This window comes from Lagopus leucura, unplaced genomic scaffold (genome assembly GCF_019238085.1).
Source record: "Lagopus leucura isolate 7727_CA_CO unplaced genomic scaffold, USGS_WTPT01 Super-Scaffold_100004, whole genome shotgun sequence".
In the NCBI taxonomy this organism is placed as follows: Eukaryota; Metazoa; Chordata; class Aves; order Galliformes; family Phasianidae; genus Lagopus; species Lagopus leucura.
Window position 1 is genome coordinate 24548530 of NW_024962264.1, and position 26706 is coordinate 24575235.

General features: G+C 46.2%; 1 protein-coding gene across 4 annotated transcripts; it reads right to left on the reverse strand.

Moving 5' to 3' along the window:
- USO1 (USO1 vesicle transport factor) lies at positions 1 to 26142 on the reverse strand. 4 transcript variants are annotated; one of them, XM_042870664.1, is made up of 26 exons: positions 26032 to 26142; positions 25865 to 25951; positions 25556 to 25620; positions 20599 to 20678; positions 19563 to 19574; positions 16808 to 16908; positions 11315 to 11417; positions 11108 to 11163; positions 10773 to 10893; positions 9664 to 9842; positions 9085 to 9225; positions 8861 to 8949; positions 8456 to 8610; positions 7987 to 8198; positions 7673 to 7693; positions 5516 to 5626; positions 5180 to 5298; positions 4522 to 4703; positions 4133 to 4254; positions 3406 to 3544; positions 2956 to 3119; positions 2574 to 2660; positions 1962 to 2048; positions 1188 to 1286; positions 799 to 1014; positions 1 to 434 (listed from the first exon to the last, which is right to left on the reverse strand). In XM_042870664.1, the coding sequence occupies exons 1-26, from the start codon at positions 26095 to 26097 to the stop codon at positions 357 to 359; spliced, it is 2892 nt and encodes a 963-aa protein (XP_042726598.1). In that variant the 5' UTR covers positions 26098 to 26142; the 3' UTR covers positions 1 to 356. The 4 variants fall into 4 exon arrangements, with proteins under 4 accessions (XP_042726598.1, XP_042726599.1, XP_042726595.1 ...); XM_042870665.1 differs by lacking the exons at positions 7673 to 7693; positions 19563 to 19574; XM_042870661.1 differs by lacking the exons at positions 16808 to 16908; positions 19563 to 19574; positions 20599 to 20678; ... (1 more) ...; positions 25865 to 25951; positions 26032 to 26142 and having other exon boundaries at positions 7987 to 8192; positions 11315 to 11456.
- Between the last annotated feature and the right edge of the window lie 564 nt (positions 26143 to 26706).

The following is a 26706-nucleotide window of genomic DNA, read 5'->3' on the forward strand; positions in this document are numbered from 1 at the left end:
TTAAACCAAACACTTCTGTATTTAATTAACAGTTCCAGAAGCTCAGAACGCAGACAAACGCACAGAGCTCTGCCCATGACAACTCACTGTGCAGCACCATCGCCATCCCATGCCTCAAGTGCTGCCCACAGCAACTCCTAAACAGGAACAACATGGGGTGCTCATGTAGAACTGAACAGCGGTGTCTATTTGCTTCACTCCGCAGAGGTTCCCAACACCTCGGTAACATCGCTCAGCCCAGCAGTTGCCACTTTCCCTCTGCTCCCTGCATGTAGATTTTTTGCTCTGTACATCAATAACAGATTTCCCCCCACTAATAAAGCCATCCTATGTCCATGGTGACACACACCAGAACGTCAGTCCTGCTCCTCTTCATCCCCATCCTCATCTTCATCCGCTTGATCTCCAGATTCAATGTCATCTTCATCCTCCACCTGAAATTAAGGTGATCTGTGGTGAGCAGTGACATCCCCCCTTCTACCCTTCACATGTAACAATGAGCGCCATGAGCACCTCAGCTTTCCATGCAGTTCTGTGCAGTGCTTTGCAATGCCACCAATGGAACTGTTCAGTGTTTGCTGGGGTGGCTTTCCTCTGTCTGTCCTACATCTGGAAAAATTCCTCAGCTACAGTGACAGCTCTGCAATTGCCACAGATATTCCCCAGACTGACATCTCATTCATACAGCTGGAGACAAAGCAGATCAACTGCTACCTCCCAAAAAGCAAAACGCACCAAAAAGGACTGATTAAAATATTAGGCTGCCTGAGACCTTACTCAACTCTTTGGTTTGCTCACCGGCATCCCGAGGTCCTTCAGCTTGCTCCTGAGGGCAGACAGCTTCTGGTCCTGGTCAGCAAGCAGCACCAGCAGGTCATCCTGCTCCTTCTTGGCCTCAGCCACCTCCTGCTGCAGTTTGCTCTTCTCATCCTGAAGGATGGCCACTGTGCTGCTAGAGGAGTCCAACTGCTGCTGCAGTGACACTTTTTCCTCTGAAAGGGCTTTGACTTCACTCTGGCAATAGGAGAACCCCCATGTTGAAATTTTCCAGAGAGGAGAGGAGTACACCTCCCGTGCATAGCCCTAAGCTTACACAATGGTGGTAGTACAACCCACCAGCCCCCCCTTCTGCATGGCCATGGCTGTGGGCTGAGGCCCAAGGATGGCTCTGTGTTCACATGACTGACCTGCAGCTCCCCCAGCTCCTGCAGCAGCCGGCCCTCCTTCTCTGAGCTCCTTGATGCCACTGCACCACTGGCACCCAATGCAGGATCTACAGCTGTGTTCTGCAGAAAGGAAGGTGGGATCAGAAGAACCCTCACATTGTGCTTGAGCACAACCACCACACAATGCTGTCCTTCCAGTTGTGCACATGCCCATGGACCTGCAGCTGATCTGCTGAGAACCATGGCAGCAGTGTGTTCATGCAGTGTGCTAATGAGTGTTCACTTGAACACTGACCTTCTAATGCCATGAGCTGGTGCTAAGGACACAGCCACTTTGTTCTAAGTTACTCTCAAAGGCTTTAGTGGGAAATCTTTTCAATAAATGAACAACTAAAGAAGTTCTGAAGCAGTTGCAGGTTAGTACAGACAGATTTAGCTGCTGTTGGCCAAACTGTCGTGTGTCCATTTCCAAACTCATATCCTCAGATATTTGAGAGAATAACCATACGAAAATGTAATGGGAGAATTTTGGTGTTTTGGTCATGGTATAAGCTCAAAGCACAGAACAATAGATACCTGTGTTAAAACCACTATGAGCAATGTCCTCACAGAGCACTGACTGAAGTCAGATCTCCTCCTGCCTTAGAAAGGATTTCTCTAGATCACCCCTTGTTTCATTTAACGCTGCTGAAATGCCTTGCTGATGTGTGTTGTCTCAAGTCTGATGTAGGAAGAGAGCTACCAAGAGCTCAGCAAGGTTTTGTCCCCAAAGGAAAGATAAGGTGTCACCAGTACCATGGCTTGTAGCTTCTGATTCTCAGCCTGAAGCTTCGAGATCTCTGCTGCCTGCAATTGGATCTGAGTCCTAAGCAGCTCCAATTCCTTTGGGAAACAAAAAGAAATGCATGTTTCATTTGAGACAGTAGTTCTTCACACCAGGCTCCTGTTAATTTGAATCTACCAGGCCATTTGCTCCCCAGCCTCAGTTTCCCAATCACAATGTCCAGTCTGCTTTTGAAACACTGCCAGGTATTTGCTGAGGAGCAGCCACCTGAAATCATGGAGCCCACAGGCATGCAGGCACTTACTCTGTACTGTGAATCTCTCACTTGGAAACTTTCCTATAAATACTTGACAATATTTTGCAATGGAAAACGAAAGATTCCCCTGAGTCCTGCGTGCAAGCTGAATTTCTGTTGTTGGCATGAAGCTGCTTGGCAAAGGCAGCTGATTTGTTTTTAGGTACACCATCTCAATGCTCTGAGATTGGCATCACCACCAAAACCAGGGCCATCAGTGAGACCACGGTGCTCAGCACTCCATCCTCGGCTCTGTAGCCAGACACAACTTCTGTCCAATCCTGAACTACTGCTGCTCATATAGCTCTATTGAAAGCATATTGCTCACCTTTTGCAGTTCAGCACTGTGTTCCATGCCTCCAGAGCTGCTTGGCTGTGAGGATTGTTCTGTCCCTGTTTCCAACTGCAAGGACTTCTGTAATAGCAACAGGAATATTAAACATTAAGCTATACAGAGTAAACACAGCTCTGTGGTCTGAACACAAAGTGAGATCCTACAGCACCACAGCTCACAGCTACACAGACTACTCCCAGGAACAGTGTGAAGCAAAAAAGAAGTCTCTGCTTAAGCCATCCCTCACCATATTTGTTATCATCAGCTATGGCTGCATGATGCCATTACAGGGATGACCTTCACTGTATAAGGCAAAAAAAAAAAAAAAAAAGAGATGGAAAAAACATCAACATCTGGACAGCTTTTTGCCTCTCACCAGGTTCTCAATCACAGCATCCTTCTCCTTGAGCTGCCCCTGCAGCTGCTCATGCCTGTTCCTCCAGTCCTCCAGCTCCTCTCGCAGTTTGCTCACTTCTTCCAGCTGAATGCCATTCACCTGCAGCGTGTCACCATGGGAATTGTGGTGTTGTGTGTCTTTTCCTAGCAGACAGTTTATAACAAAGGTCAGTGACATCATTTAAACTGTTTATCCCAAAAATGAATGGACTCATTTCCCTCTTCTTTCCCCTTCACAGAGCCACACAAGCCATTCTAACTGTAGAACCCAGCTACAGGGAACTGTTCAGTGCTTCCAGAAGCCCTGTATAGAGCTCTCACTTGTCACTGTTAACCCTTGATGGATGTATTTCTTCCATAGCTTGCCACAACCTACACAAGATCTCCAGTACCATTGAGGCCACTGTTCATTATTCCTCCTGAAGCATACCTAGCTGCACTTTAAGGAGGTTGTATTGATCCTTATGCTGCTGGATCTGCGACACTTGCTGCGTGACTGTCACCTGAAGCTGCTCGTTTTGAGATTTTAATGTGCTAACTTGTTGTTTTAACTCCTCAAGCTCCTGATCCTGGAAAAGAAAAAGAGAGCACTTGCAGTAATACTGGAACTGTAGGAAGGAAAAGAAGATCAAACCCTTTCCCAGAATGCAAAACACTGTTCAGTGAGGCTGTCAGTGCTGCCTGCGATGAAAAGGAGGACTCCATACCAATATAGACAAGATTCTTGGGTCAAAGGGCTGAGGGGAGATGCAGCAGTTTGGTACAGAGCCCAACTTCTTCCAGACCTTTGGAAGAGAGTTCCAGCATACCCACACTAGGGACAGGGAGAGAAGGAGATAGGAAATCTTGCCCTTGGGTTTTTCTTTGCACCCACAGCAGCCTACACACATGTGTTTGGCTCACAAAGCCTCGGAAGCAGCAGAGGTATCTGCAGTTAGAACACGCTCAATAAACCTCACTGGAGGTCTGAAGGTGTTACTTAACCCCAACCGCACTGGTTTGCAGCCATGTCAGACCCCTGAGCTATGGGGTGCTATTGCATTCCCCATTAGAGAAGTCACTCAGCTCTACTTCTCCACTATTTCCTCTTTCAGGCACATCTCAGCCATCACCTTTCAAAAGGTGAGAGCAGAGAGCATGGTGCCACTGCTCCTCACCTGTTCTCTGATGACCTTTTTGTAGTGAGTCACTATGTTGTCATGTTGCTCCAGGGTCTTCTTGACCTCCTCCTCTTTTTTATCTTCTTCACTGGACTTGTAGATAGCTTTACTTATGACACCTGCCAACAACAGCTGCTGTCAGCCACAGCCTGCTTCATTCATCTGTTCTGTCCTCATAGCAGTTCCATCCTCCCCCCAGTGTGACTCAGTGCAGGAAACAATAAACACAGTATGTACTTTGGAGAAAATACAGTGGTCGCACACAGTCTTAAAAAACACAAGAGAAGGTACTGCATTTTAACTCCATCACACGCTATTAATGGGACATTCAGCAGTTCAGCCATCAGCTCATAACAAGGAATATAAAAATAAGCAGTGTCTCTCACCCTCCAGTTCCTTCACCAGCTTAGTGAATTCATGATCAAACATCATGTGCTCAGGGCTGGAAAAGCCAGGCTGTGGCTTCTGTGCAGCTCTGGAATACAGTTCGTGCTTGCTGATGAAGCCAAGCTTTTCAACAAAGTTCTCCCGCCCAATCCTCTTCTCAATGAGCTGCTTCAGCTTCTCTCTGAAAGGAGGAGACACTTCACAATGGTGAGGCATTGGCACAGGCTGCACAGGGAGGTGGTGCAGTCACTGTCCCTGGAGGTGTTCAAGAACCATGGAGATGTGTACTGAGGGACATGGTTAGTAGGCAAGGTGGGGATGGGTTGGCGATTGGACTTGGTGATCTCAGAGGTCTTTTCAAACCTTTTTATGGAGTCTATGATTCTATTCTATAATGCCATGCTTGAGAGAAACAATAGAACAGTTGCTTCCCCAGTTCAACTGTGATTATCCACAGTAGCATTCAACAGCCGACATCGCTCAGTGTGCCATTTGCTCACAGCTATGAGGCAGAGCAGTAATCTCTCCCCACTTGTGCCCACTAATTTGCACTCTGGAAGGAATGCACATGGCAAACAGTCACTCAAACATTCCCAACCCTTAAAGCCCCATCTGCCCCTCACTGACAGCTCGCTCTTATTCTCACATCACACTCACTTCCTGTAGTTTTCCAGAGAGTTGTCGTTGTAGTAGATGGAGATGCCAAGCAACAGTGCGCAGAGGCCCTGAACCAGCTGTTCCTCCTCTCCCAGGTTCTCAGCAATCTGTCCTGTCAGCTGCAGCTCTCGTTAAGGACACTGGAGATATTCCATAAGCACAGTGCATACACAGTCCTTTGTTCTGAAGTTTTCTTTTATTTCCTGCCCCAGTGTGTTTGCTTTTATATCGACAAGTGTCCCTGCAAACTGACTGACTTAAACATTTGATTTTAACAGGAATAATTCAAGTGACTTCCAGGCAAGTGATGTTAACCTGCAAACAGGTCAAGGATACAAAGGGCACATTGGCTGGGTTGTGCAGGAAGTGTGTGACAGCAATGGAGCAGTTGCTTAGCCACGTGCAGAGCAGCATCAGCAGTCCAACTCGGGTCTGCACTTTGCTGCCCTGAAAGAAACAAAATCCCCATCACTCTCTTCCCACAATGAAAGGCTCTCATAGCCCAAAGAGTTGCACCAATTCACAACTCACCTTTTCACTTGTGTAAAAAAACACAAGTCACACCTTTGACAATCCCCATTTGTTAGTTCTGCTGAGCACAGCTCTACGACACAAGTAGGAACCCATTCATTTTAGCTGTTCTCAGTGCAAACCAACAAGCAACACAGATGTCAAATGTGACTCAATGCAAATTAGCATCAATAGAAAACCATAACCAATTAGTTCTGTATTTATATTAATATCAGAGTAACATGAAGGAACACACACACAGCTCTGTAAGAAAGGAACAAGGTGCAAAACCTCAGCTGAGGATTCCCTTTAAGAAGCACACTGTTATAACACCTCCATGTGCTGCTGCCTAAGAACTGTCATGCATTCCTAATGCTCTGTACTAGGTAAATAAACACTGAAATACCTTTCTACTCAGACAAAATAACGTTTACATTACACCAGAAAAGGGAGTGCTAACTGCAGTGTTGAGTGCCAACTATTGAAACTTGCAGCATGTCATGAGCACTTGGAAAAACAATATTTTCCAAGAAGGCAAAAAATAATCCACCACTGAATTACACTCAGACTGTCGCACTAACCCTAACACTGTGTATGAGGGCAGGAGAGCATTTGGAGCTGTCTTCATCATCTTCCCACTGACTTCCAGAGGTACAGGTGAGCCACATCAGAACAGCACAGAATGCAGCCACTGACACTGCAGCATTGCACAGCACTCGCCTGCTTGCTTGGTGTGCAGAATAAGCACTGCATACTGAGTTAGCAATTATTGCTCAGGGTTTGTCCACAGCTTTCCTGCAATCCATTTTCCTCATCCACTTGACTACTGCATTCTAAATATTTATAAACAGCAAAAAGATCCCCTCTCAGTCTTCTCCAGGCTGAACAGCCACAGGTCTCTCAGCCTTTCCTCATAACAGAGATGCTCCAGGCCCCTAACCATCTTTGTGGCCCTCTGCTCAAGCAGTTCTTTCTTTCTAGAACTAAGGAACCCATAACTGGACACAATATTCCAGCTGTAGCCTCACAGAGCAGTGCAGAGGGGGAAGATCATCTCCCTCAACCCACTGGCAACTCTTCGCAATGTGTCCCAGGGTCCCAGGGTCTCATTGGCTTTCTTGGCCGCAAGGGCACACTGCTGGCTCATGGTAAACTGCTGGTCAGCTGTCAGTCAACCAAGATACTAGTGGCATTGTTGGCCACAAGGGCATACTGTTGGCTTATGGTCACCCTGTTGGCCATCAGGACCCCAAGGTCCTTCTCCACAGAGCTCCTTTTCATCATCTCAGCCCCCAGCCTGTACTGATACATACCGATTAGACGCATAACAGCCCCATGGCACAGCCAACTGTGTAACTCAGCATGGTACAGAAACCCCTGTGATCAATCTGCAAGTGCCACCAACTAACGGAGATGCAGACTGCTCTTTTTTCCCGATTTAGTTTCTTTACATCTCAGACTGGCCCTAAGCCACTGGTAACCCCTCTCCCCAGAGCTCCTGCCCTACAGACAACACTACAGCATATATGTATGTACAACATAGGAATTGGATTCAGTGCAGGTTCAGCACAAGTTTGCTTCAGAAGCCCAGAGATTAGCAGCACATTTCCAATTTGGATGGCACTAACTGTTGGCTGCAGGCAGCCTGAGCACACAGCATTTCTGACTGTAATTTGTGTAATAGCTGCAATTTGTCTTACATGTCCATCTATGAGGTGGATAGGTGGTGAATGAGTACGCCCCATGGAAAGAAAGCACCCGTGTATCCCAAGATCCTTATCCCAGAGTGTTGTGGAGCACCCCCAGAAGACACAGAAAGAAGTGGTTATGGCTGTGCCAGGAAAAACCAAATCCAACTGCAACACAGAGCTGTGAGTGGGAACACATGGAGGAGCAGTTAGGGAAACCTCCCAGCAAACCCAAGGCAAAAGAAAAGGCCACTTTGGGCAAGAAAGTGCCACAGTTGTGCCAACAGATACATACCCGTCTGTCGATCTTATCGCCCTGCAAGTTACACATGTGTTACTCAGGAACTAGGAGCAGAACATATTGCAGAAACATTCCCCAAAGTCTGAATCCCCTGCACCACTAACCAGGCTCTGCTGATGGAAAAGCAGAATACGCCTCTTCTCCCCACCCACGAGAGTAGGGGGCTTTAAGCAAGTCCTAAGATCAGAAGGAGAGAGCCCTCCCTCTCATCAGGCTGACACTAATCCTGCAGTGCACCTGCTCAGGAAGAATGCTTTTCCCGAACACGTGGATTTTCAGCCCAAGGCCAGGCTGGAGATTTGCTGTACCTGTGAGAGTATGTTGGTGCACTGTTGCAGCAGTGACACGGGTGGGTTGCCAATGCTCGTCGCCAGCTGCACCCGCAGGAGCTGCTCCTTCAGAGCAGCATTCTCCTGCAGCGCGTGGGCCAGGGCCACAGCAGCACACCAGTTGGAGAGCGAGTCCGTGGAGAAGAGGCCCCCGCAGAGCAGTTGCCCGGCCGACACAGAGCTCCCTGTGGCTGCCAGAGAGGCCAGAGGCACACAGCAGATTAGGACAAGACAGACAATCAGCTAAATATGTATGAAGTAAGCCTATGGTTTACTTTTAATTTACTGAAGACCATCTATTTCAAGTTTTAGAGAAATCATAACCAAATCATTGCACTTGGATCTGACACTCAATTGCAGGGAAATAATTCTGCACAACATAACAGCTGATGCAGTAAGAAATTCTTCTAGATCAGAGCTCTCACTGCAGAGGTGATTGTCTGCATACCGTCAATGGTCGATGGCAGAAGTGTTGAGACAATTTCCCCTTGTCCTTTGTGGTTTTTGTACAAAAAGCACTGGAAGCAATAGAGCACGGCACAGCGGAGCACAAAGGGCTGCCTCTCGTTCACCATAGACATCAGCAGCACCACGATGGCAGGCCTGTTGGTAAGGGAAAAGAAAACCATCAGGATAGAACTGTGTGTGGAAACAATGGCTGATAAAAAACAAGTATCTTAGAATTATAGAACAGCTCAAGTTGGAAGTTGGAAGTGACCTTAAAGATTATCCAGTTCTAGCCCCCAAACAACCTGGCTATTGTCTTGTCTTGAATGTACAAGTCCTTTACAGGACACTGCCTCTGCCTGTCAACACATCATTACCCAACAGTTGTACACTTCTATTCCCTTACCTTGGTGGATTTGAAGGTGCATTCACAGAAGCAAAGTAATCCTGGTTCATCTGGCACCCTCGGATGACCTCTGACACAGTGTTAATGGTCTGCAAAGAGGACAGAGAAAAAAATGCAACAAGTCAATAGCTACACATTTTGTAGTTCAGTAAGAGCAATGATCTACAAACCACACAATTATTCAGGCTGACATTTTGATATGGGAAAAATTTGCTCCCTGCTACCTCTGTCAGGATATCAGCAGGAACTCCGGTTGCCATCAGGATGGTACAGAGTTGTTGTAGCAACCCACAGTGAAACATGGCCTTCTGGCAGCTGGTGGTAGCACCTGGGGGGTTCGTGGGGGACACAAGCACTCGGACAAGCTGGGGGGGAAAAGAAAGGTGCATATGTGAGGAGAACCCAAGAGCTTCCAAAACACAGAATTAAATTCACCCATCTGATTCTGAGTTTGGTGTAGCTCTCCAAAATTCTGAAGTATGTGACCCCAGTGCAGATGCTGCAACTCAGTAATAAGAAATGAGGCTGTAACTCTTTTACTACTTAGCTCACCATAATTGCATACAAACTCATAAAGGCAGATTCTGTATAAAACATCCCTGGTGATATACTTAATTCCAATCACTGTTATATTGTAAGTTACAGGTAATGAAGTTGTTTGACATGCCACCCACTGCAAGGTCACAATTTGGAAACAGCTCCTGCAGCAGGAGGGGTATCTCACTGATACGGGTACACTGTCATTGAAATGCTGAGAAGACACCTACTGATATTGTTAACAGAAGTGAGGTGCCATGTTTTACCTGCAGCATGAGATGGAGATTTGTTACTTTCTGTGCAGACCAGCCGCAGTTGTCATCCCCAACTTCAAACCATGGCTTCATGCGCTGAATGTAGGAACCTTCTTTAAAAAAATTCTGATTGGAATTGTTATTCTTCAGCAAGTTTTGTAGGAGGAGGAGACAGTCTTCCACCACTATTCCTGGTGAGACAACAAAGGAAAAAGTTAATCCGAAATGAAGCAGAGCAATGACTTGTTTCTCTACTTGTTGGTATGTTTCAGAAGGAACAGAGCCCACACTTCTGAACTTTTCATTCTCAGGAGCATCATATTTTGATTAAGAACTGAATCTCATGCATGAACAAATAAAGATCACTAACTGAAATACATCAACGTTGATCTGGCATATTTCACATGAAACCATAACTACGGCTCTTCTGCAAGTCTGAAGCAAAAAATTGTTTTTCCAAAGAGCATACATTGTCAGAGAGAAGCCTCAGATAATTCTGTCTGGAAGACAACACTAATAGAGGCAGTCCACTGCTAGGATGCCTTCCAGTCTGGACTTTATAGAAAGGACAAAGGTTTGGCCTTCGCACGTATTAGAGCACATGGCAGTATCAGACCTAAGAGAGGGTGACAAAGAGCAGCTGCCACATTCCCCCATCCCACTGCTGTCGCAGAACACAGCTGGGAATCTGCTCTCAGCAAGGCACAGGCAGGAGGAACATATGTGGGAGGGGGAAAGCAGCAAGCTCTCAGTACACAGGAGTTGACATACCAAGTTTCTTACAATTAGCTGCCCAGAAATAGCAACTATGATTTGTTCAATCCTTCCTTGCCAACATAGCAGTGATACTTCAGACGGGAGAGAAGAGGTATACTAACTTCTCCTGCAGAGTATCAATGAGCAGACATATAGCTTTGTAACGAAACAGATCCTGCAGCAAACTACAATTTGTGGCAAACTCACACATTAAGAAAAACAAAGCAGTACCCATGTGCTGCATCTCTGCTGCTCATTCTTCTAATCCTTTTTTTCTCTCCCCCTACACCAACATGTAATAGATTTGGCTGTGAACTCAGGCACAGAAACACAGGCCTGTGGAAAAGCTTCAGATATTTCTATACCTCCATCACTGTTTCCTTCTTCCGTTACAATATCCAGGAGTCTCTCAAAGGCATTTTCAAAGGCAACAATCTTCTGTATGGCCGCATTGCTTTTTGTCAGCTGCTGTAACAACAAGACTCCCTTGGCGGGCAGAGGGGAGAAGTGATTACACTGAAGTTTTACCAAGTTTACTATAGAACATCACTTTTTATAAGTCACAGCTCTCAGAAGAATGCGAAACAAGCAGCCTAAGCCTTGGCCAGAATCACAAGAGACAACTGCATCCCACCCACCATGGCCATCCAATTGACAGTCTCTGATGATAAAGGCTAAATGACTGCTGCTCTGTACTTACATCATTACGTATAACCTCCCTGGAGTCTGCTAGTAAATCCATCAGTCTGGACACACCTGCAAGAAACACAATAGAAATGAGTGCAAAAGACGCAGATTTTTCTTGCTAAAGGTCTTTAGCACCCCATGCTCCAGATTCCTCCAACCCTTTACCACATTTGCTGAGTTTTCAGCTTAAAGCTCAGCAATAGAACACTGCAGCACTCACCCATGGGACTGACGAGGATGATCTGCTGTACCTGAGGCCCTTGCTGCTTTAGGAGAGATGTGAGGAGCTTCACTCCAGGCCAACGGACATGGAAATCAAATTCCTTTGCAGATTGAGAAGAGTACATTATGTCAAAGCTAGGTCTAATCAAAACGAGAAAGCTCAAGAACTAAGGAGTGCTCTAACCACCACCACAACGCTGGCCTCCCCAGGTCAACTCACACCACCACAGCCAGTGACCAGCCCCACACTCCAATGGGTCACCCCACTGAGCCTGTTGTGCTTCTCTGCTAGTGTTACAACTTCAACTTATGGTCAGGCACTGGATCACTAATTGAGACAAGCCTTATTTTGTCAGCACAACACTGCTAATAAAGAGGATGCTCAACAACAATGACAGCTACAGAGAAAAACAATTGTTTACTGAAACCTAATGCCAATTTCCAGATCTCCACCATCATACTATGTATTTTTACCATGCCATAGCTGTATGTGTCATTGTAAACCACGCTAATTGAAACAGGCACAGCTCTATCTATAACCTTTATCTATGTGGTTTTATTTCTTTTTTTTTTAAACAGTAGTCCTGGTCAACCAGAGAGGTTCCAGACAACTAGAGACTTGCTCATGTGATGCCCATCTATAAGAAGGGTTGGAAGGAGGACCTGGGAAACTACAGGCCTGTTCACCTGACCTCAGTACTGGGAAAGGTCACAGAACAGATCGTCTTGAGTGCAATCATGCAGCATATGCAGGACAGCGAGGGGGTCATAAAGGGCAAGTCCTGCTTGACCAGCCCCATCTCTTTCCATGAACAGGTGACTCGCTTGGTGGATGAAGGAAAGGCTGTTGACGTAGTCTACCTAGACTTCAGCAAAGCCTTTGACACTGACTCCCACAGCATTCTTCTGGAGAAACTGGCAGCCTACAGCTTGGACAGGTACACTCTTGCTGGATACAAAACTGGCTGGAAGGCTAGGCCCAGAGAGTGGTGGTGAAATAGATTTAAATCCAGCTGGCACTAGTGGTGTTCTCTGGGAATCAGTATTGAGCCTCGTACTTTATTAATGATCTGGACTGGGGGATCGAGTGCACCCTCATAAATTTGCAGATACCAAACTAGGATTGTTCAGTCTGTAGAAGACGGAGCTCAGGGGAGACGTTATTGCCCTCTACAGCTCCCCAGAAGGAGGCTGTAGCAAGGTGGAGGTCAGCCTCTTCTCTCAAACAACAGCAATCAGACAAGAGGTGATGACTTTAAGTTATACCAGGGGAGGCTGAGTTGGTAAATTGTAAAAAAATTTTTCTCAGAAAGTGGTGAAACATTGGAATGGGCTTCCCAGGGAGGTGATGGAGTCACAATCCCTGGATGTAACAGAAATGCTAAGTCACAGACTAAAGCAGTGATTGAGCACCTGGTGGAAAGGCAGGGCCAAACCAGGGAAACTCAGGTGCATGCAATCCACCAGAGTGACCGGGAGGGGTGAAGCCAGGATCCACCCCTTCCCAGACCTCATTTAAGGGCTGGCAGTAACAGCAGTGGTATCTCTTTGGTAGCTCCTGTGTTTCTGAGGCCTTCTAAAGGTAAGCAGCTTCTTTCATTTATTTCTCTGACCATGTTTGGATTTGCTTAAATGTAGCAGCCTTGTTGCAGCCTAGGGTCTTGCTTCTCTGCTGTCATTGCTGTGCTTTCCATTGTATTACACTGGAGGTGTTCAAGAATCTTGTAGATGTGGCAACAAGAGACGTGACCAGTGGTCATGGTGGGGATGAGCAAGAGTTGGACTTAGTGATCTTAGAAGTCTTTTCCAAACTAAGTGATTCTAATAATGTCAACGGTGTTCCTGGTGTAGATTAAGGCCTCAGTCCAAGTGATAACAGAAATGAATCTACTGTATCAATTTTTCTATAGTGACTGCATTTCATGCCTCAGGAATGTTTATAACTCTAGCTTTTATACTCAAAGTAGTTTTATAGTACTGAAAACCACAAAGAGAAGTTCCAAAAAACTAACTCTATTAATTCGCTATTCACAGCACCCAAAAACACACTCCTGATTTGTATTTGCGTTCATTGAGACTGAAGTTCAGCCTTCAGGGATCAAGGCTCAGATATGCTGAGAATACTTAATGCCACTGAGTTAATACAGTTCCATGTAGCAACAGCAGGACACCTTTTGTTTGCCTGCTGTCAACTGAGCTCTTTTTCTTCCTCATGGCATTGTCATAAAAATTTTTCTCAAAGGGGAAAAAAGGTAATTGCCCAGGAGCTGGCAGGGCTTGTAAAGAGGGCTTTAAACAAGATATGAATGAGGTAGGGAATAAAACCAGGCCTGCTAGAGATGAGCCTAGAGGAGCGGTAAGAAGACAGGACATGAGGCAAGGGGCTCAGCTGAAGTGCATCTACATCAATGCAAGCAGTGTGGGCAACAAACAGGAGGAGCTGGAAGCCATTGTATGGCAGGCAAACTATGACTTAGCTGCCATTACAGAAACATGGTGGGATCACTCCCATGACTAGAGTGTTGCAATAGATGGCTACAAGCTCTTCAGAAAGGATAGGCACAGAAGGAGGGGTGGTGGTGTGGCATTTCATGTTAGCGTTTTGATGCTACTGGCTTTTGGCTGGGGATGATACGGTTGAATCTCTGTGGGCAAGGATGAGGGGAAGGGCCAACAAGGCAGTCGTCGTGGTGGGGGTTTGTTATAGACTGCCTAACCAGGATGAAGAAACAGATAAGGTGTTCTACAAGCAGCTGGTGGAAGTTGTGTGGCCGCCAGCACTTGTTTTCACGGTGGATTTTAACTTCCTGATATATACTGGGAATACAATACAACATAGAAGAAGCAGACTAGGAAGTTTCTAGAGTGTATGAAAGATAACTTCTTTCTGTAGCTGGTGAGAGAGCCTAGGAGGGGAGGTGCCCCGCTAGACATGATGTTCACAAACAGAAGATCTGGTGAGAGATGTGGAGGCTGGGAGCTGTCTTGGACAGAGTGACCATGAAATGGTAGAGTTCTTGATTCTTAGTAGAGTGGGGAGAGGGGACAGCAAAACTGTTACCGTGGACTTCTGGAGGGCAGATGTTGAATTGCTCAGGAGACTAGTAGGAAGTGTCCCTTGGGATTCAGTCTTGGAGGATAAAGGGGTCCAGGAAGGCTGGCTGCCCCTTGTGAAGGAAGTCTTAAAGTCACAGAAACAGGCTATCCCCTGAGCCTCAAGATGAGCTGGCAGGGAAGAAGATCAGCATGGATGAACAGGGAGCTTCTTCTGAGGCTCCAGAGAAAAGAATCTACCTCCTTTGGAAGAAGGGATGGGCAACTCGGAGTACAAAGAAGCTGTTAGGATGTGCAGGGAGAAAACTAGAAAGGCAAAAGCCCAGCCTAAACTCAATTTGGCCAATGGGATATAAAGGAACAAGAAACTCTTCTATAGCTATATTAACAGTAAGAGGAGGACTGAGGAGAATTGACATTCTTTACTAGATGTGGCTGGAAACAGGGCCACTAAGGATAAGGAAGAGGCTGAAGTTCTCAATGCCTTTTGTACATCTTTAAAAGTCAAGCCAGTTATCCTCAGGGTACTCTGCTCTCTGACTTAGATGTCTTGGATGGGGAGCAGAATAAACCACCCATGATTTAGGATGAAACAGTTAAAGACCTTCTACTCCCACTGGACTGCCACAGGTCCATAGGGCCAGATGAGATTCACCCAAGACTGCTGAGAGAGCTGGTGGAGCTGACAGCTTTTCATCATCTATCAGTGTTCTTAGTCAACTGGCAAGGTTCCAGAAGACTGGAGACTTGCCAGTGTAACTCCCATCTACAAGAAAGGTCTCCTTCTATGATCTAGTGACCTGCCTGGTGGATGAGGGAAAGGCTGTTGATGTGTTCTATCTTGACTTCAGCCAAAACTTCTGACACAGTCTCCCACAGTATTCTCCTGCAGAACCTAGCAGCCCATGGGCTTGGACAGGCACACTGTTTGCTGGGTAAAGAACTGGCTGGAGGGCTGGGCCCAGAGAGTGATGCTGAATGGAGTTGAATCCAGCCAGACACCAGTCTAAAGTGGTGTTCCCCAGAGGTCGGTGCTGGAGCCTGTCCTCTTCAATATCTTTATTGATGACCTGGATGAGGGCATTGAGTATGCTCTCAGTAAGTTTGCAGATGACACCAAGTTGGCTGGAATCTGGCAATTGGTTGATCTGCCTGGGGGTAGGAAGGCCCTACAGAGGGATATGGGCAGGCTGGATTGCTGGGCTGAAGCCAATGGGATGAGGTTCAACAAGACCAAGTGCTGGGTCCTGCACTTTGACCACAGAGACCCTAGACAGTGTTACAGGCTTGGGTCAGAGTAGCTGGAAGACTGTGTGGAGGAAGCAGACCTGGGGTATTGATTGATGCTTGGCTGAACATGAGCCAGCAGTGCCCAGGTGGCTAAGAAGGTCAATGGTATCCTGGTTTGTGTCAGAAATAGTGTTGCCAGTAGGAGCAGGGCATTGATCGTCCCACTGTATTCAGCACTGGGGAGGCCACATCTCTGTTCAATTTTGGGCCTCTCACTGCAAGAAACACATCCTGTGGATTTTGCCCTGGAGTGTGTCTAGAGAAGGGAAATCAAGCTGGTGAGGAGTCTGGAGCACAGGCCTTACAAGGAGTGGCTAAGAGAGCTGGGATTGTTCAGTCTGGAGAAGGGGAGGCTCACAGGAGACCTTACTGCTCTCTATAACTACCTGAAGGGAGGCTGTGGCTAGCTGGGGGTTGGCCTCTTCTCTTGTGTAACCAGTGATAGGAGTAGAGGGAATGGCTTCAAGTTGCACTGGGAAGATTCAGGTTGGACACTGTAAAATACTACTTTTCCAAAAGAACGGGCTGCCCAGGGAGGTGGTGAAGTCATCAACTCTGGAGGTGTTCAAGGAACATGTAGACTTTGTGTTGAGGGACATGGTTTAGTGAGAATTATTGGTGATAGGTGGAGGGTTGGGCTGGATGATTGTCTAGGTCTTCTCCAATCTTTGTTATACTATTATCATAGAATAGTATATGTTATACTATTATCATAGAACTTTTAAACAATTAGGAGTAATGAAGCAGACCTTGAGCATGAATTCAGTGGGACACAAGTTGGAACTGCATCCCAGCACTCATAGCCATCAACTCGTGGTTATCTACTGATCAGCTCAAATAATATCCTGGCACAAGCAACAGCAGCAGGTGGTTGTGGACCAACAGTTTTTATTACTTCTCATCAAATAATTACAATTCTTTCCATGTTATCAGTCTCAAAAAAAAAAAAAAAATCATTCCAGATTTAATTTGGGTCACAGATCTTGCTCATCTCCATCCCTTCATTTGTTGTAAGGTCAGACAGCACTGTACACTTAACACAAAGGCTTCATCAAAAGGGCAAAGCCATGTTCATGAAGATGACAGAACACACCCCTCTGTGCAATACCACATCCCTCAGCATCCCAAAAGCAGTGTTGTCACTCACCTCTACCAGCGTCAGCAGCAGTGTGACATTCTCCGGCTGCTTAATGAAGATCTCTGTGAACTGACTCCCCAAGTCATCACCTTGTTTTGGCGAGTTCTCCTCTGCAATCACCAACAGTGCATTACAACACACAATTAGAGGAACTTCAACTAGCTGTGGATTTTGCCCTGGCTAAAAAATAGGGCCATGAACCACAAACAAGCCTTTGAGTCACTGCTCTAATTTTAATGGTGGTGCATTTAAGTAACTTTCCAAGCAGACAGAGCAACAACTGTGCATAAAAAGAGATAGGGCCTGTCCTGTTCTCAACAAGTTTTGAGAGCTATTTTGTTTTTAAGCAGGGAAGAAAGCAGTCTACCAAAAAGTAACTTATTTCAGTAGGAAGACGGGGGGGGGGGGGGGGAGAAAACCCATTTCCACTTATCCAAATTCACAGTTCTCAGCCCCACAGTCCCCTGATAGAGATAAAACCAAACGGTTCTGAGTGCCCTGAGAATTTGGACACACACAATTCTAAGAGCAGATAGGGAAAATGAAGTGCCAGTGGTTCCACAAGGCTCCACTAATCTGGGAGAAGATTCCTCATAGGGATCTTTCAGCATTGAGTGGGAAAGGCAAAGCATATGTCATATGGAGAGGATTCTAGACAGTGCGGAGAATGTCATCTATCCAAAAACCTTATTATGGTGCTGCTGGTGAGCAACATTCAGCAGTTTCCACTGACAAATTTGGGAACTGCAGTTCAAATTCAAAGATAATTTTAGATTCTCTGGGCTGCATTTTAAAAAATGGGTGGCCAGGAGGGAGAGGGAGGTAACTGTCCTCCTCTGCTTAGCTCTTGTGAGGCCCCATCTGGAGTACTACGTCCAGGTCTGGGGCACCCAGCACAGGAAGGATGTGGAGCTCTTGCAGTGGGTCCAGAGGAGGGCCACTAAGATGATCAGAGGGCTGGAGCACCTCTCTTATGAAGAAATGTTGAAGGAACTGGGTTTTTTCAACTTGGAGAAGTTAGAGAGAGACCACACTGTGGCCTTCCAGTACTTGAAGGGAGCGCACAAACAAGAGGGGGAATGGCTGTTACAAGGGTGGATAGTGATAGGACAAGGGGGAATGTTTTAAACTGAGACAGGAGGTTTAGGTTAGATATTAGGAGGAAGTCTTTCACTCGGAGGGTGGTGATACACTGGAACAGACTGTCCAAGGATGTTGTGGATGCCCCATCCCTGAAGGCATTCAAGGCCAGGTTGGATGCGGCTCTGAGCAGCCTGAAATAGTGGTTGGTGACCCTGCACATAGCAGGGGGGTTGAAACTGGATGATCCTTTTCAACCTGGGCATTCTCTGATTCTGTTTTCATTTTAGGAGGAAAATCTATCTTCTGCAACTCCAATAGTTTCTTGGACTTCAGCTTTCTAGTGAAGACAATTGAACAACCCAGCAGTAGTCACACCAAAAAGCGATGGGCATTCAGCTCTATGGGACACGAGGAGCCACCTCTAAGAAATAAACACTGTGTTGAGCAAGGGCTCCTTGCTTGTTGCACTCTCAGAACAGAAATCTCAGGGGATAAACACACATGAAGTAACTGCTAGGGAGCAACACAGGGACACCTCCACATACAATCCCAACTCAGGCTAAGCAAAGGCACTGCTACTCAACTCTTGTATGTTTTACTCCAAGAACATACTGCTTTGCATCCTGCACTATAGCACTACCCTGTGCCTGTGAATGGAACCATGGCACAGCACAGCTGGAAGCAGCGAGCACAGATATGCAGTAAAGCCACCGCATTTCTGACCAAATCTAAAGGGCTGATTGAGGTAACTGATGGCAAAGGGAGGATTTCTTTCCTCCCTCATTTCAGCTGTAGAATGCATAGCTGCAAATAAACTGTTGGCAGCAGAGTGGCTATATATAGGGTCAAAGATTGTAGCTGACCTTGGAACTCTGCAGCTCGTTAGGGGTACAGCAAAGCAGAAACCAGAAAACTGACAGTATTTTTCTACTGGTGCCTAGAAAATTTTAATCCAGCCGACCCCATTTCCTTTGGGTTGAAACAGTGATTCATTATACTGACACTAACACCTACTCCTATGGACTCCAGGACAGGTAAGAGATTCTTATTTAGTCTATCATTAGGCTGGAGCTGACCATTTTTCTGATGTAGTTTAGCTGTATTCTTACCAGGAAGCAGATACAGGCAAGTTGCTTACAGCAGGGAGAGAGAAGCATCAACACTGCTGCACATTTTGGAGTGGACAAATGATGGGTTACTAACAGAAAGTAACAAAAAGGAGGACAGACTGCATGCAGAAATACCTCTAGCCCAGATATGTAGCACCCAGCAAAACCCAGGTGCATCTAACAAAGTGTTAGAGGCCAGCTTATGACAGAGTTGAGCACAATTTTACCATGCATCACTTAAAAGGGACACTGGGAAGGATCTGTGCTAAACTTTGGGGCTTTCTGGAAAAAGAAACTGCATGTCTGTGCACTTTTGTGACATCCTCAATGATAATTTGTTGTTGTTCCAATCTCAAGAAGTCTGCTGGCATTGGACATGCCCCAGTCACGTGAGTAACTGAACAGGGAACTTGCTCTAAGGCAAGCTTGTGTTGCAGAGCAAAATGCAAAAAGCACCAAACCTCAAAGCAGGTCCTTGCAGTGTCCTTTCTAACAGCAGAGAGCATTATGGTGTGAGCAGCACTACAGCTACAAAACAAGCACTATGCTTATAGAAGTAAGGGTTCCTTTACCTTCAGAATCATCTGTCAGTGCAGATAAAGGAAAAAGAGAGAGAGGTTCACAAGTTGAGCAGCGTTCTAACAGCACAACACTGATGTTTGGAATAGTCCCTCCCTCCTACATCAGAAATGAATGATCCAGGAATGCTCCCAGCAGGGGTTGGAGAGAACCATCCCAAACTTCTTCCAATACTGATGTTTCCACCCACAAAACCCAAACTTGATAGTTTTTCTCTCTTACTGAGACTGCTGTAATGTTCTCCTAAGGAGCCCAGCAGCAAGGTACTACCAGGAGCAGGAAAAGAAGGGTGAGAAAGCAAAGAAAACTGACAACTGGAGAGAGAGTTTGCAATATGTTGCATGAAATATCTACTCATCTACTTCCATCAGAATATTTATCACTTGGTAAAAGATCCTTTGAAGAAATAAATTAGAGTGAATGCAGCAGACAGGTGATCAGAACCCAAATGCAGGGCTACCTGCGTTGTGCCCATTCACAGGAGCACATGTTCTACCTCATTTGACAGAAAATGAAAAAATGCAATTCCTGCAGCTGTTGGGGACTAAGGAGGCTGTGGCAAATGCAGATGTTACAAACCATCTGGCTTTTCCTCATTCTGGGCACTCATAGCTCCAGTATATGTATTTAATTTTATGATGATTTTTTTCTACCACTATCACCTTTTGCAGTGATGATTCTGTAGAACGAGGAATTACTTTCCACAGCTACCAGCCTCACAGCTTTGTCAGCTGATCAAGAAAGGCCTCTGAAAATGAACTCTGGATAGACAGTACTGCAGCCTTGGCCAACTCTGCAGGCCCATTCCAAACTGGCTGGTGTTTACATAACATTAATTTTAAAATTAATCAGCAGGAAATCCAATGTTACTTTTAATGCAAGCCCTGCTCAAAGATGTTTTGCATTGCCTTAACAGATACACAGTAAGTATGAGTGTTACTAACTGTACAGTATTATTGTTTGTGATTAAACACAGCCATCAAGAACAGCACTCTCAGAGTGACTACAGCTGTTACTGCCACAGCTTACCTTGTTCCTCCTCTTCTAGATCATTCGATATGACATTGTAGAGTGTGTCCAAGGCATAGCCAATTATTTCAGAATCTGAACTGGGAAGAAAAGAACCGCTTTTCTTTAATGACTTACTCATTTCCGACTTCTCTTACTGTTTTTCTCTACAACATTGTTTTTCTGCTCAGGCAGTCTCCCTCACAGCATCACTGCAAGTGAGAGGAGCTGATGATGACAGCTATTTTATAATACTGCATTTTACCAACCACGAGCTGCACAGCCCCTGCATGGAGTCAAACCCCTTTTGCCAGTTCCATTCCTTGCGGCAGCCCTATCCAGAAAAGCCAGTGATGCAGGACAATCACAGAAGATGTCACTAGGAGCACATACTCCATCCTGAGCCTCCCTTCCAACTCACTCCTCTGTACAGCAGGAGAGACCTCCAGTATGAATTCATGGAATCACAGAATGGAAACAAGGAATAGCTTGGTTTGGAAGGGACCTCAAAGATCATTCAGTTCCAAGCAACTCCTAAACAGGCTGGTCCAGGGTCACCAACTCAGTTCACACCCAGTCATTACAGGTCTGCAAGCTCTTAACATGCTCAGGAAGCTGCTGGCTGCCCATCCAACTTCTCCAGCATCAGCTCACTTTCTGACACCATGTTTTACTTACTAAGTCCTTCTTTAACAGAGTTCTTTTTCTTCTGCATCCAAACAATCTGTAAATCCAGTGCTAAAACAAACATGATACCAGAATGGAGGGGCAGGAGAGCGTGTAACCATTTTTTGCCATTTGCTTTGTTGCTCATACAGTCAAACAGCATTGAAGCATAGCTGGTCCAAACAAACAGAAGCACTGCCATGCACAGGAAGGCACTTGATGGTAAATCAGTACAAACAAGAGCTATTTTCATATCTTCCACAAGAATCAGGAGAGTACTGTCACAACATGACCTTATTCAAACGTTCACATATTGATTTCACTAATTTGCAAAACATACAACAGTAGACTTTGCACCACGGAGCTATCTGCACTTTAAGAAGCTGTGATGCCAGCTTGCAGCAAACCCTACAACCTGTCCAACCAGCAGCCTTAAAAGCCAGTCCTAATTGAGGTCAGCTATCTTTGCTAGGCCTCTAATTAAGAATGACATTTACAGCACACCTAAGGTGACCCATCAGCTGTGAGAAGACGAAATGGAGCAATCCATGACTACACTTCTTGCATCACTACAGCAAGGGCCTTAGCGGGCTCTCAAAGAGACAAATCACCTCCCTTTACATGACACTCACACTAAACCAAAAGCTCAGCTCTCAGCCCTGTTTGTCCCATGACATTAGGTTGTGACTGAAACCTTTCCCTGCTGCTGTCTTCAGGTGACGCGTGCAATTCTGGCTTGTCATCAGTGTCATGCAACTCACACTACCAGTATTTAAGCTGGGTTGCAGTGGAAACAAGGAGAGAAACAGCAGCAGCAACTCCTCTACCAAGATGTGAGTCAGGGCACATATATAGGAAGGTCTGGTCTGTGTAAGCAGCCTCAACCAGCAGGTACGCTTCTATTGCCTGGCTGTTTGTTTCTTCTTTTACATTTTACCTTTTGCCATTTCAGCTGAACACAGTACTACAAAGCCTATGGTTTCTTTTTCATGTGACTGAAACAATTCCACATTACAAAAAAACATGGAAATGACTTCCTGGAGATTCATGGGGAAGTAAAAAGCAGTCTCAGCCTTGCTTTTGCTTTTCTTTTTGCTCACAGGAGAGAGAACTCAGCAACTACAAAAGAATAATCAAATATCATATAGATATGGAAGAAGTTGGCCTCATTTTTCTTGTTGGAAGAACAAAACCAGGATATCTTTCCATCATATCTTTGCTATTCCCTGCCTTGCTTCCGTCTGCTGTTCGTTACATATCGCTATTCCCTTGATTGTTCTGCTCAGACTGAAACTGCAGTTTTTGCACTGCAGTGAAAATCTTCAGTCAATAAACTGACCTTCACTGTCTCAAGCATCCATAGAAGACACAGGCTTTCTGCAAAGCACCAATCCAGAATGAGCAACTTTCCCTCTGTTCTTGGGGCTCCTCCATAGCACTTGACTACAATGTCAGCTCAGTACCCCTTGAATTTGCAAACAAAAGCAAAGAACCATATGGCAATGCAGGTGTCCACGTGCTGTGCCACCAATGGAGAGTACCTCCAAAAGCTTTTACTTCCTCTTCTAAAACAAAGGCATTTCGTTTCATGAATTTCCACCCTGTCTTGTAGAGTAGGAGGAAGGAGAGTGTTTCTATCATGTCATCGATGACAGTGTGCCTGGAAAGGACTAACAACAAACACATTCCTTCTTACAGCAGCTTTAATAAAATGTATAACAACTCTGAATATTAGGAATTTAAAGCACATAAATAATTGAGGTTTGTACCCTATGCAGATAGGGAATGCTTTCTGGTCCATATTAGGTTTCAACCTGTTAGAATTGTCATGGTGAATTTTAAAAAAATAAGATTTTGTATTAAAGAACAAAAAGAGTAAAATGCCAAGTTAATTTTGTGCTCTGCTGCCCACTTTAACACCAGCAGTTAAGTGGAGCTTTTCTGCTCAACTGTCAGTGCCAGTTCTTTCCTAACAGTCCCTGGTGGGAAGTGGCAATGCCCAGACAGGCAGCCAGGAGAAGGTTCTCCAGCCAACCATAGCTCCTAACTCACACTGCAAAAAGAATACTCATTTGTGTAGGAGCCTGGAACATTTAAAGCTGCCTTAAGCATTATCAGGCTCCCACATGGCCAACGCACAAAGCTGAAGAACCAGCCCAAGAAGTCTGTTTCCTACAGAATGAGTTTAAACGTCAGATCTCAGCCCAAGCAGGAGACAGAGCTTAAGGCAATCTACAAGGGAACTGTGTAACAAGTAGAACAAGACATCCATTAAAAAAGGAAAGTGGTGCAATATCTACTCCAGGATAAAGGCTGTGAAACAATGGAAGCTGCCAACAGCTGCAAATGAAAGAGAAAACTACAGAGAACTGACTTAGTCCCCACTTTGTGTTTCAAGGGAAGGAGCAACTCAGTAAGCACAAACAAGAGGTGCACTGAAGAATAAAAATGGCTCCTTTTTCACTCCAGATCCACATAAATAGCAGCGAGCTACTGCGCTGCCACAGTTGACTGAGGTGGTCTGTAATACTAACGACTTTGTGATTAGATGGCACTTTCAATCAGCTCATTTGCATTAGCAAATAATTAGTAGCAAAGTTGTTTCTATTTTTTACATTGCTATGATATATGCCAGCAAAATAAATGCTGCTGGCAATAGAGCAGTTGTGCATCTTCAGCCATTCCACTCATTCTTCGTAAACATCCAATAGGAAACCACAGGCACACCTGTCACTGTTCTCACATTGCAGCACTCTGCAGATCAGCTCTACACTGCACACATCCCAGGGCCCTGCTTGCATTCCTACTACACGTTCAATCAAAGTTCTGTGGAAACCAGCATTTTTTTTCCCATCTAAAAACCCCCAAAATGAACATATTCACTGCTTTTTAAACTGCTGTCTGAGTCACACAATGCATCCCAGCAGAAATCTAACAAGCACTGTTCCTGGAGGAGCAACTGGAGCCCAACAAAGTCCAGACAATCTCCACATCTGTACCCAGCAGGGTTCTGTCCAACACCTTCACAGCAAGGAGCTCAGCAGCGTTCTGACTCCCTCTCACAGCTCAGATCCAGCCTGATGAGCAGCTCAGGGGATGAAGGCAGCTCCTTGGCCTCATTTTCTGAAGGGCTTCTCCTCCGTGGGATTGCTGCTCTCGTGATCTCCGCTGGTACTGCCCTGATCCTATGAGCTGTAGAGCTAAAGCTGAAGGCATGAGCTGTAGACAGCCAAGGGATCAGCAATAGCATGGCACCATTCTTACACCAGCCCATAGCTTCTTTCCAGCTGGTGAAACCAGCCAGGTGAGCCTGGCTGCCAGCAGCCCTCAGAGAGCACTGGAGGGTTTCTACTTCTGAACACTTAAGCAGAGCAGGATGCCCCTGTGATGTAGGTCCTTGAGGATTTCTTTCAGATACCAAATTACTGCTTTCCTAATTTGTCTGTTGTACCACTCCTGCTTTTCATGCATATGCATGCAAGTATCCCATATACGCCTTTATGACATTTAAAAAACAAATAAATGAAAAAAAGAAAAGCTTAATGCTCAAGTTCAGACTGACAGTGTCACAGTACAGCCAGCTGAACACCCTAAGTATTCAACAGTTGAGGCCCCAACCAGAGTACCACAGAGAGCTCTGTAGTTATACCATGTGGGTGATGTCACATACAACAGCAGTGCAAACAACTGAGAGATGGACAGTAAAAGAAATTAAGTTCTGTATAGCATATTCTCTTCCACAAAGCTACATTCTAGACTACCTCTGATATTTACACTAAAAAATATATGTTAGTAGCACTTCCTTCTATGTGAAAGGGGCACAGATTTCTTATTTGAACCCTTCCAGATAACATTCCTTCTAACAGAATCATTCTAGCAATTCATTTAATAACATGTATTTGAGGAAAAGTAAAAACACATCTTCTGACATTGTTATTCACTCTTAAATTCTACTGTCTATCCAAGAACAGGATGGTTTGGCTGTTTCAAATCATTTAATTAATACTGTAACTTTAGTTTTACCCTTCACTTATCCCTTTTATAGAGAAAGATAACCACGTATGAAACACAGAGATGCAGTTTGCTGTTGTTTGATCCAGAACTGCTCCTCCCATCCCTAACAATCACACCCCTTTCATTCTGACCATCTCCAAGTACACTCTCATCACACTGTTCAGGACAGGCAGTCACCACAAAGTCCCCAAAAGCCCAGTTCCCTTCCAGCTGTGTAAACATGCAGAAAGAGAACTGAACTTATCTATATTAGTGGAAGGAAGGCACCCAATGGGAGCCTTGTCCGCAGCAGACTTACCGGTCTGTCTGCAGGACGTGTACCAGGTGCTCCATGGCTTGGATGCCCACCTCCAGCCGGTATTTCTGTGAGGAGAAAACATGGAGTTGACAACAAGCAGCTCCAAGCCCAAACAATGCTATCAGCAGCACATCCAACCATCCCTGTAAACAGCGCAGGTTTCCCTTAGGAAGCTCCTCCCAGGAGTCTGCCAAGAGCCCCAGGAATCCCCAGGGACCTCTCAAAGAGCTCCTCCGAAAAAAAAACAGAAACCCTCTCAGGAACGCCCACAAGGAACTCCAGGAAAGCCTTAAGATCCCCGGTGCTCACCTTTGACAGCGCCTTCAAAGCACGTACGGCGTCCCGGCGGTCATCTAGGAGCGTAGAGGAGGCCACCCGATCGCAAAGCTTCTGGATCTAGAAAGCACCGGGCGTAGGTCACAGCGCGGCCCCGCCAGGCCCGGTCCCCGTTCCCGCCCGCTTCCCTTGTCCCTCACCGTATCGGCGCCAGAGGGCTGCGGCCCGGCGCTGGGCCCCCCCATGACGCCCCGCAGGAAGTTCATGGCAGTTCCGCTGCGCGCCCACCGGCTCCGCACACCGCCGGCCCCGTTCTACCGCTCCCGGCCCCACCGTCCCCCCCCGTGCCGGAAGCGGCCACTGCGCATGCGTCGCGACGTGGCGCCGACGTGGCCTCCGGCGGGGGCGTCATCACGATGGCGGCGGGACTTAGCGTGAGCCACGCCTCTCCCCCCTCGGGTCGATACCCGTGGGCCGTGAAAGGGCCGTTCCTGTGGCCGGGGTCGCACATTCACAGCAACAGCAAAGTGGTTCCTTATGCTGCTGCAATTCCCATCAGGCGTCAGTGGGTCACGGTGTACTATGAGAGGGGGGTCTCCTCCCCTCAGCGACTGCGAAGAGAAACTCAGCATTTTCAGTCAAGTTTTATTTTCCACTCGGTTGTTACAAAACAGATGCTAGAAAACAAGCATTATTCTAACGTAAGCTAAAAACGTAAGCCTCCCTCAGCGGAGCACCGACCCTAAACGCGACGACTGGCACCACACCCGCCCGCACCAGCGCCGACTCCCTGTAAGGGCACTTCCGCCGGAAGCTGACCTCTCTCAGCCGAAGGGACTTCCTCCGGAAGTACAGCACCACCCGTGGCGTAAGTG

Bases quoted from the DNA above. Each gene is read 5' to 3' on its own strand.
- USO1 (XM_042870664.1), bottom strand. From the start codon at position 26,097: ATGAACTTCCTGCGGGGCGTCATGGGGGGGCCCAGCGCCGGGCCGCAG. The intron at 8,950-9,084 runs GTAGCAGGGAGC...TCCTCTTTGCAG, and splicing joins CTGCTGATATCCTGACAGAG to ACCATTAACACTGTGTCAGA. The intron at 8,199-8,455 runs GTATGCAGACAA...CCTCTCTGGCAG, and splicing joins TCTGCCATCGACCATTGACG to CCACAGGGAGCTCTGTGTCG.